Source organism: Plodia interpunctella, chromosome 1, assembly GCF_027563975.2.
Source record: "Plodia interpunctella isolate USDA-ARS_2022_Savannah chromosome 1, ilPloInte3.2, whole genome shotgun sequence".
Classification (NCBI taxonomy): domain Eukaryota; kingdom Metazoa; phylum Arthropoda; class Insecta; order Lepidoptera; family Pyralidae; genus Plodia; species Plodia interpunctella.
The window spans coordinates 10278919-10290164 of NC_071294.1; the positions used below are offsets into that span (position 1 = coordinate 10278919).

General features: G+C 35.7%; 3 protein-coding genes across 3 annotated transcripts; 2 read left to right on the top strand and 1 right to left on the bottom strand.

Moving 5' to 3' along the window:
- Positions 1-3487: 3487 nt before the first annotated feature.
- Positions 3488-4321, top strand: LOC128669819 (larval/pupal rigid cuticle protein 66-like). Its single transcript, XM_053744947.1, has 2 exons — positions 3488-3562; positions 3901-4321. The coding sequence occupies exons 1-2, from the start codon at positions 3551-3553 to the stop codon at positions 4264-4266; spliced, it is 378 nt and encodes a 125-aa protein (XP_053600922.1). The 5' UTR covers positions 3488-3550; the 3' UTR covers positions 4267-4321.
- Positions 4322-6279: 1958 nt separating this feature from the next.
- On the top strand, positions 6280-8040 carry LOC128671969 (cuticle protein 21-like). The gene is made up of 2 exons (XM_053748828.1): positions 6280-6408; positions 7362-8040. The coding sequence occupies exons 1-2, from the start codon at positions 6397-6399 to the stop codon at positions 7941-7943; spliced, it is 594 nt and encodes a 197-aa protein (XP_053604803.1). The 5' UTR covers positions 6280-6396; the 3' UTR covers positions 7944-8040.
- A 940-nt stretch (positions 8041-8980) lies between these two features.
- On the bottom strand, positions 8981-10128 carry LOC128671977 (larval/pupal rigid cuticle protein 66-like). The gene is made up of 2 exons (XM_053748840.2): positions 10032-10128; positions 8981-9616 (listed from the first exon to the last, which is right to left on the bottom strand). Exons 1-2 carry the CDS (start codon positions 10041-10043, stop codon positions 9056-9058), a joined length of 573 nt encoding a protein of 190 aa, XP_053604815.1. The 5' UTR covers positions 10044-10128; the 3' UTR covers positions 8981-9055.
- Positions 10129-11246: the final 1118 nt, after the last annotated feature.

Sequence of the window (11246 nt, forward strand, 5' to 3'; positions counted from 1 at the left end):
CGTTTGTGAGTTTGTATGTTTGAGGCGGGTAATCTCCGAAACTACCGAACCGATTTCAAAAATTATTTCACGATTAGAAAGCTACATTATCCAAGATTACTATAGGCTATATTTTATCTCAAAATTCCCACGGGAGCGAAGCCCCGGGCAACATTTAGTCCGTAATAATTTGTTTCGAATTATTTCGACGGTCATTCCTGCTTGTTAGTATAAAAATTCGATCTAGGTGGGTACAAGCAAATTGAATAGACAAGAGTGGCGACAATTCACTCTAAACGCTCCAATTCCGGCCAGAACCCGATACTATTGCACATTTAGGATTGATTTCCAATTTAGTTTGCATATAAATTGCGTGGAAACAGTGCGACGATCATACCTCACTCGGTACGGCCACAGCTCTCATCATGATTCACAAGGTAAAATTATACTCTCACTCTCTCTTCGCCTCTCTCTATATATATATATATATATATATGTACATACATAGGAGTATTACAGAAAAGTCTGTAAGTTTGTTGGCGCATCACTAAATATTTTTTGTCATAATCTTGGAAAATTGATCTCAAGGAAAATCCTTCAAAATCCCCGTCCTTGAACTACGAGTAAAATATAGGGAAACTTCCTGAAGATTTGTCTCTGTCATCTTAAATTTAGCGACTTGTTATAAAAAAAACCTAAAAATTCTTTACGAAAGTAAAACTAATTTCTCATTTAATATTTTATAGGATTCTTGTTAAAATAACATTTTTCAGAATTTAACAACAATCTCTGTTGTACCTATATAAAAATGTTAAAGCATACGTTAAAACAAAGTATCTTTTGTCTCGTTGTGTCAATGTGTGACAAAACTTATGTAAGCATAAAGTATACTTTAAATTTTTATGAATAACAAGGAATATATGTATATTTATATTATACTAAGCACTTTTGTAAAATGTATGAACATTATCAAACTCTAATTTAGATTAATAAGAAACAGATGAGCCGCGCCAATCGGCCTACGCAACTTAATATAAGGGACGACATTACGTGGAACTATCAGCAACAAATCGATCTCGTTATTGTTATCAGCTACAGTAGCGCCGACATTTACGTCCTTCCAACGAGGCGCAAATTCAGTGTTCTAATATTTATTTTTAATTGATGTATTTATGTATTAAAATCAATTTGTTTTCCAGCTGGCTGTAGTATCATACCTAATCGTATTAGCGACCTGCACCGTCCTTCACCAACCAGTCACACTCCTTCTAAACGTGGACAGCCAAAACCAACATACCCCTCACTATGACTTTGCATACGAAGTCAACGACGCTCACACTGGAGACATCAAAAGTCAGCAAGAAGCTAGAAGAGGCGACACAGTCGTTGGACAATACTCACTAGTTCAACCTGATGGAGTTACACGAACCGTTGAATACAGAGCTAATGATCACACAGGTTTTCAAGCAACAGTCAATAATAATCCTAAAGAAGAAACGTCAAGCGAAACTCCGCAAGAAATCAATTTAGAAGCTGATAATCACCCTTGGCCGTCATCAGCACCTACTCTTACTGAAGTTACACTGTTAAGTACAGCCGAACCAGCTGCGTTATCTAGATCATCTTTAGTCCAGTCATTTCTCATCGCTCGCAATCCTTGGCTTTAATATTTTAATCCTTTCTTCATAATTGAGGCGATGACAACGGACAGACTTCTTTTGTATCTGCATTTATTTACTCAAAGATTTTTGATGCTTCGTTATACATCGACGTATTACAGCGAGTAATATTGTAGGACTTGTATTTAGAAGTGGAAGTGTGTAATTAAATTTTTCTAACAACATTCGAGATTGTAATGTATTTCTAATAGATATCTCTGACTGGTATGATATAATGGACGTAATTGGCGACCGTGCCAGCTAACCTTGTGGCTCACTATTAAATATCAGAAGGAAAATTGTTATAATGAATAATTCTAGTTGTATGACTAATATTTTTGTAATCTGCGGTATCTATGTATTGCGTGTAAATTATGAATTAAATGACTTAACATGACTTAAGTGTCTTTCATTTTAAAGAATTTATCACACAGAAAATAATTAAAATGCATATGTGACGTTGATTTGAAATAATGTGTATACGGATATTGAGACGGAGTTTGATTATAATTTACTTATCGAATAATTTATAACCCAGTACAAATGCTACGTTTGTTTAATTTAATATAATAATGAAGACGCCCTGAAGATATTCTAGTAATTTTGGGATAAAAGTTGTTTACTTCAGATATATTTTATTCATATTCTCTATTGATGATCTCTATTTTCCAGGACATATTTTACTTTTTTCTTTTATTAGAAATGTTGGGTGTGTGTAATAACAAAATTACACACACATATAAACTTTTAGAAATGAAATAATGATATAAATTATTCGATGAAAATATTTGACTAGGTGTAGATACAGTCTGTATAATTTGTCCATTTTTATTTCTAAGTTGTGTCATTTATTGATATTGTTGTCACATATTATATGTCACATATTATTATATTGTTGTTACATATCGATCATTTACACGTCCAAAACACTCTAAATAAATGAAAAATATGTTGAAAATCTTATAAATCTTGTATATTTCAGGAGGCTTTTAGTGTGATTAGATTATGATGCATCAATCATTTTTGTGAGGCACTCTTTTGTGAAATACATTTTTCGTTTCAAGTATGTTTAGGAAAATATGGACATCCATATTTATCCCAAGACTTTATATTGATTTTAAAATAATAATTTATGAGCGTTCGTAATTTTCAGATCCTTTGATTTTATTTGATTTGCTCCGGTGTCTGTCTGTCTGAAAATTTGATCCGTTTATCTATTACCGATTGTAGTGAAATTTAGCATGCATATTGATGACAATGTACTATTACTGAACTCAAAAAGTTGACTATTTGTTGGCAAATTTTCCTGAAACTCCATCAACTTTGGAGTTATTTGATTCGATTGAAGCGGAAAAAATTACCTATATAATAAATAGCAAGCAGAAAAAAAATTGTTCAATGAAAAGTTCGTATGTGTGGTTTGTTTGAATGCACTAATTTCTACGATTTGAATTTGACTTTTCGTGGAATAATTGAATGGAATTCGTCACAATAGCGTCAAAACGTTATGAAGCCCGATTTGAAATATTTATTTGATATATGAATGTTAAATAGCAGTACGTCGAGAATTTTAAAATTTCCATCACAATTAGTCCACAGGACACGACAAGTAATTAAATATACTAAACATCACAAATACATAACGCAAAGAGTATTGAACAGTTATAAATATACTTTATAGACGTCTGAGTAAAATGATACAAAATAACTGGATGCGAAGAAACTCGTCCAATCGGTGCATCGGCCTAATTTGACCTAGACCTTTAGGTATTTCCTGAATTTCTTCGTAAACAAGCACTAACAAGTAGAACTGGAACATTTTCTTGAGATATAAAAGACGAATGAAGAACTGAGAAAGCATCAGATCTTGAGGATTCGTCGAAGTCGCAACAAACAAACACACATCTCTCAAAATGTTCGCGAAGGTAAATTCTTTAAAATATTCGTGTTTAAAGAAATGCTTCTACTATGTACCTAGTTCTTGTCAAGGATTTATCGAAAGATCAACACATCCACATTTATCGCAGAATGTTTTTGTGATTCTTAGCGAATGGATGAATCTGGTCGGTTTCCTAAGATATTAATTTTATAATATACTTACTTGACTATTTTTGTTGAGTTAGGAGTTCTTTAGGAAATATTTCTTTCGATGTTGAAAATATACTCTTCCAATGTTAAGGTTGGCTTCACCTATATCGATCTTCTTTTTTTTTTTCAAAATAAACTGCTTTTACTTCAACTCATTAATTGGTCATTTTTCCAGTTCGCCGTTATCCTCGCCCTCGTGGCCACCGCCGCCGCCAGCACCGCTGACGTCACCAGTTTCTCGTACGACGTCGCCGACCCCTACACCGGCGACTTCAAGAACCAGGCCGAGACACGCATCGGGAACAACGTCGCCGGACAATACTCCCTCCTGGAGTCCGACGGCACCCGCAGGACTGTCGACTACGCTGCTGGCGCTGAGGGCTTCAACGCTGTCGTCCGCAAAGACCCCGCCGTCATCGCTACCCCCTTCATTGCTAAGTCTTTCCCCGCCCCCCTCATCGCCAAGACCATCGCCCCCTTCGCGTATCCCTACGCGTTCCCCAAATTCGGCTACCCTTACGCATACGCCCGATACTTCTGATTTGATTATGTGATTTTGGTGTAAATATGCTGTAAATATATTTTGCTAAGTCATATTACTTGTTTTTATTTTTACCCCTGTGGCTGAAGACATCACTTGCTTATTACGTACTAGCGGCCCGTCCCGGCATCGCTCGGGTAAAAACAAAATAAATTGTACACCTAAATCTTCCTCAGGAATCACACTATCTATTAGTGAAAACAATGAAAATCTGTGCAGTCGTTTTTGAAATTATTGCGTACAGATTTTTTTATAATATTATTTGTAAAATTTACCCCTTATTATATTATGACTGCCAACAAAATCCAAGTATTAAATACTATAAAAGTAATTTTATCACAATATCTAAAAAAGTCAATCGATCGATATATTTAAAATACTAAATAGCTTTTAAATTTTGTACTAGTTATACTAAAAAATATTCAGCACACTACAATTTATTAAGGACTCATTACTTATTCATATGTAGAACCTGTGTGTATTGCCTACTCTAATGTGAATCGTATTAATTTTTGCAAATGTTGATTTTATGCAAAATTTATAACGTATCTGATAATTAGTACCGCGTTATACATACATACTTAATCGTTTTTTTATTCAACTCAATTTGGGTACATACAAAGTGTATTACCTATACAAGGATCTTAGTCCAATCAAATTACAGAATTAGTTCACAGTCGAATTATTTCATCTATATACATAGAAATATCGAATAACTTACTGTATATATTTTTTGAATCAGCTCTTATCACTCCATGAATACCCGATGCGATTTTACCAAAGCAATTATAAATGTGATATAAAAATTTAATCTGTAACAAAGTATCGCGTGGTCATTTAGTTCCGCGTTGCCCACAGAAGTGAACTTTTAAAAACCCCACTTGACTGACCTTAGTATACGTACAAACTGTCTTTTACTTCCTATTAATAGCTCTCAAACTGTAAGTATATAACCAACGGCAAATTCAGGATTAAACATTCACAGTTCCCTGTGCAAACCAACCTAACGTATCAAAATGGCAGCTAAGGTAATAACCAAAATTGTGATATAGTGCAGTGCTGGTGATTTCTATTTATAGTCAGTCTATGGCATGTGGTTCCGTCCTAGAATAGGACCACTTTATGTCCTCGCGTGGATTTCATACGAGGCAACTAACGGAAATATAGCCTAGGCAACAATAGTATTTCCAAGGAAGGTGACGTCAAGCCATTGACGGTGGCCGGTTTTAAACATGAATGTAAAAAAAATCGGAAAATTTACTAATAGTAGGTAAATAAGATATTTAGAATCAAAGTGTTTACGGCAATGTGACAACCTTAGGACATTTCCTTTAAATTTTAATATTAGTAATAATTGAAAATAATTTGTTCGACAATTTCACAATTTCACTACCTACCATTATTGTCTGTATTTTCAGTATTAGCAATAACACCCTCGATTAAATAAAAGAAAGATTTTACTGGCAATGATGTATATTAAACACAGTGTAATTCTAATATCAAAAATATCATATGAACTACACATTTTATTACTAAAAACGAATCCATATAAAATAAATTTACATAGAACTCGTAATCAAATCGACTTTGTAGATTGCTACTCGATTCTACAAACCTGTTTCATAATGCAATTACCAAAGTTTATTCGTTCCTTTAAGTAATTCCATTAATTAATTGCCTAATTCTATTTTAAAATTATTTATTATGTTCAAAGTAACTAACGTCTGCTGTGTGTTGATTCTGTTAACGTGAATCAACATTGTATCGCTACGGTTTTTAATAGCAATTATTATTTACACTCAAAAAGATCTATTACTAAAAGCAATTGAGACACGGCTAAAACTTAACTTCATCTCAATCGATACTTTTTCAACAAATAAAAAAGCACTAGGTATTACTCCGAAATACATACATGAGCCGAGTTCCGTGGAGAAACTAATAAATAAGTCATTTAGTTCCGCGTTGCCCACAGAAGTGAACTTTTAAAAACCCCACTTGACTGACCTTAGTATACGTACAAACTGTCTTTTACTTCCTATTAATAGCTCTCAAACTGTAAGTATATAACCAACGGCAAATTCAGGATTAAACATTCACAGTTCCCTGTGCAAACCAACCTAACGTATCAAAATGGCAGCTAAGGTAATAACCAAAATTGTGATATAGTGCAGTGCTGGTGATTTCTATTTATAGTCAGTCTATGGCATGTGGTTCCGTCCTAGAATAGGACCACTTTATGTCCTCGCGTGGATTTCATACGAGGCAACTAACGGAAATATAGCCTAGGCAACAATAGTATTTCCAAGGAAGGTGACGTCAAGCCATTGACGGTGGCCGGTTTTAAACATGAATGTAAAAAAAATCGGAAAATTTACTAATAGTAGGTAAATAAGATATTTAGAATCAAAGTGTTTACGGCAATGTGACAACCTTAGGACATTTCCTTTAAATTTTAATATTAGTAATAATTGAAAATAATTTGTTCGACAATTTCACAATTTCACTACCTACCATTATTGTCTGTATTTTCAGTATTAGCAATAACACCCTCGATTAAATAAAAGAAAGATTTTACTGGCAATGATGTATATTAAACACAGTGTAATTCTAATATCAAAAATATCATATGAACTACACATTTTATTACTAAAAACGAATCCATATAAAATAAATTTACATAGAACTCGTAATCAAATCGACTTTGTAGATTGCTACTCGATTCTACAAACCTGTTTCATAATGCAATTACCAAAGTTTATTCGTTCCTTTAAGTAATTCCATTAATTAATTGCCTAATTCTATTTTAAAATTATTTATTATGTTCAAAGTAACTAACGTCTGCTGTGTGTTGATTCTGTTAACGTGAATCAACATTGTATCGCTATGGTTTTTAATAGCAATTATTATTTACACTCAAAAAGATCTATTACTAAAAGCAATTGAGACACGGCTAAAACTTAACTTCATCTCAATCGATACTTTTTCAACAAATAAAAAAGCACTAGGTATTACTCCGAAATACATACATGAGCCGAGTTCCGTGGAGAAACTAATAAATAAAACATAATCTAAGCCACAACATTTACTCTTTTCAGTTCTTCGTTGTTGCTTGCCTGGTGGCGGCCGCGCAGGCTAGCGCCGGCCACGACTACACCAGCTTCTCATACGGAGTCCACGACCCCCACACTGGGGACGTGAAGAGCCAGCATGAGACCCGCGTTGGTGACAGCGTAGTCGGCCAATACTCTCTTTTAGATTCTGATGGCACAAAGCGTACTGTTGACTACGCTGCCGATGCCCACTCTGGATTCAACGCCGTCGTGCGCAAAGATCCCGCGCTCGTAGCCGCCCCCGTCCTGGCCGCTCCCGTAGCGCATGCCGCTCCCGTCCTGGCCGCTCCCGTAGCGCATGCCGCTCCCGTCCTGGCTGCTCCCGTAGCGTATGGCGCGCACGGCGCAGTCGCTCCTCTTGCGTACGGACAGGGTGCTCCTCTCGCGTACGGCGCCGGCCTCGCCTATGGAGCGCACGCCGCTCCCTTGGCGTACGCTTCCCAAGGCGTAGCTCCCCTGTCTTATGCAGCCCGCGCCGCCCCCCTCGCCTACTCCGCTCCCCTCGCCTACGGTGCTTACGGACACGGACTCCTCGGCTCCCACTTGGGATACTCCAAGCTGTACTAAGTTTTAGATGCTATATAGTAAATTATGACCCGCACGGGAATAAAGAATATGCTGTGATTTTGTAAAATATAATAAAAAAATATATACCATTTATGTATTTCTTTTTTCAATATTTCTATTACCATTCCAATATATTTGATCAGTTGAACCAGTATATATCTACATGATCATAAAAAGTAAAAAAACAAACGAATACGAAATATGATGTCGAATGAAAATAATACCGTATAATACACGTTTCCATTTAGATCCAATTTTCCTATTCCATATGTTTGTTCGATTTTTGACTCGTGGTCCCACCCATTTCGTCCCACTATTTTTTCCAAGTTAGACAAAGCAATAGATTGGTATGTATACATATATCTGTTATCAACTAAAACATCTATAAAATACTTTTTACAGCGGCCATAATGCAACGGGTAATAGTCAGGTACAATATACAATTAGGTACCACATCTTTGTCATTGTCGAATGTACCATCTATTTTATTTTGTTTTTGATATGAATTAGTGTATTTTTAAATGCGTAATTAAGGCGCGTCTAATTGCGTACTTACAAAAAACCAGATGCATGTAACAGTAGTAAACGTAAGGTCAAGTTTGGGCAACACTCATTTCCGCGTGTCTATCGACGTCTTTGTTATAAAATGCCTACTTAACTATTTATGCTATACGATTATTAACTACCTTAACTAATATAACTTATACAAGACAATAATTGCCTAATTGCCTAAAATGTTTAATAGTATTAGGTACCTATGTCGATAATGTCATTCTAATTTTTTATGTAACAATCATAAATCTACGTCGAATGTATTTCAAAGAGTATAATTGATTATTTGTTTTCGTGTAATGCATGGATTACCTCAAAGACCATATAAAGATAGTCTTATTGTGTGTGAAGTGATATTTTCAAATACATGATCATTTTGCTCTTAGTCTTGTCAGACTTGTAATTTCTGATAGTCAAAGATAATATTATATTATAAGACTAAATCAGACTTGAAAATGCAAATTTAGGTTATTGATACACAGGCATAATTATTTACAAATAAAATTTATTTGCTTAAACCACAGTCATTAGATACAAACGAGTGGATAAAAATGGGAAAATCACCAAGCGCCATAGCCGAGTCCGCCGTAGAGTCCACCGTAACCACGGGCACCGTACGCGCCATACGCTCCGCCATACGCACCGCCATAAGCTCCCAATCCTGCGAGTGTGCTGTAAGCGCCCAATCCCGTGCCATAGGCTCCCAATCCACCTAGTCCGTATCCACCGTATGCGGCCACGGGAGCGACAGCGGGAGCGTACGAAACGGGAGCGGCGTACGCGCCATGAGCGACAGTGCTGGCGTAACCAATGGCGGGGTATGCCGCAGAGTATCCGTGGCCAGCGTACGCGTTAACCACAGGACTGACAGGGTGGACCGAAACTCCGGGCTCTTTGCGCACGACCGCATTGAAACCAGTGTGGGGATGCGCGGCGTAGTCAACCACTCGCTTCGTGCCGTCAGACTCCAGTAAGGAGTACTGTCCGACAACGCTGTCGCCGACGCGTTTTTCATGCTGATCCTTGACGTCGCCAGTGTGGGGGTCTCGGACGCCGTAGGAGAAGCTGGAGTAGTCCTGGCTGGCCTGAGCTGTAGCTACCAGGAGGGCAAGGGCGAAAAACTGTAAAAATGAGAATAAATTTTCATTAAAAATTGTAATTTTTCATGGGTAAAACCATAAAAAACATAAGTAGTCTTTGTTACTCCTGAAAGTTTCTTCTATCTCTGTGCCAAATTTCATCTAAATCAGTATGAGTTTATTCATTACAGACAATATTTTCTCTTTATAATATTAGTATACCTAGGTAGTATGGATAATAATGGATATTGTTTGTTTCTGCATCTTTTGTATTTTTGAATTATGCATAACAACAGATGGTCTTCGTTAAAAGTATCTAGACAAAAAATAATCGGTAAATAAAAATAAAAGTTACCAAGATAGTTTCAAATTCCATCAACAAAAAAGAAAAAGAAAATATTTATAATAATATAAATGTTATTGCTAATTCAATTAATGTTTATTAAAGTCAAATTACCTTAGCTGCCATTGTTCTTGTATTCCAAACGGTTACTGGTTGCTTCTTCAACCCCACATTTACTATTTATACAGCCAGGGCGCACTCGACTGTTAGATTTGGGGGCCAACTCGAAATCATTGTCCGCAAAATCCAATAATGTTGCAATGTAATTAAAATTAAATCGTCTAAATATGCGTAGCGCATTACTAAGTCAAGTAGTCAAAGTTGAGGTTGATCGTAATAATTATATGGAGTTTATGTGGAGAATTATATGTAAAGACGGACGGATTTTTAGTGTGTGTTTTTATTTTCGATAAAACATAATAAATAAATACATAGCGGGTAACAGAGAAATATTACTTATATCTTATATCGACCATTAGGAACCTTTTTAGGTACCCGTGAAACGTCACATAATATAATATTTTGTTCACATGTTCATTGAAAATTAATTCATTTTAGTGTCAAGTTGGATTTTTTAAGTATGTTAGAAGTTAATTCTTTATTTATTTACACGAACATATTTCGCAAAACGTTTCTGCGATAAATACACAATAATATTGAACATCGATAAATTGGATGGAAGATATCATATTAAGAATATAAATAAAGTAAATTGTTGTTATATTTATGATACGCCGTACGATTAAATAAATAAAAGTACAATTAACTAATCGTTAGTAGTTGTAATGATTTAAACCGAGAAATATAAAAATACTTCCGCGTGGTTTCACCATGAATCAAACCATATGTCTCACATACTCTACTTACTTAACACGCCATATTAGAAATGGAGCAATCACCGATCACACATCAACACTATAGGTATCATATGCATACACTATAATTTGTCCGTATATACAGCTAAAATACCATACCATCCCACTAATATTATAAGCGAAAGTCTGTGAGTATGTTTGTTTCCTCTTGAAGCACAAATGGCGGAGCCAATTTTTATAAAATTTCGTTTTGAGATAGGTCATTACGGTGGAATGAAACACACGCAACAACACTAGGAGTGGAGTGGTTTGCCGTTGCCTTCTCCATTTCACACAAAAATTGCATCAACCAGTGTGCACGTTTCCTCACGATGTTTTCCTTTTCTCAAAACCAGGTGATGGTCTATACGAAAAATATACATGATTTAGATCGGTATACAAACTCATGTGGCAGGATTCGAACTTCGGGACGTTTCGATCAACAAGCGGGCATTTTAACCATTACACCAGCCTA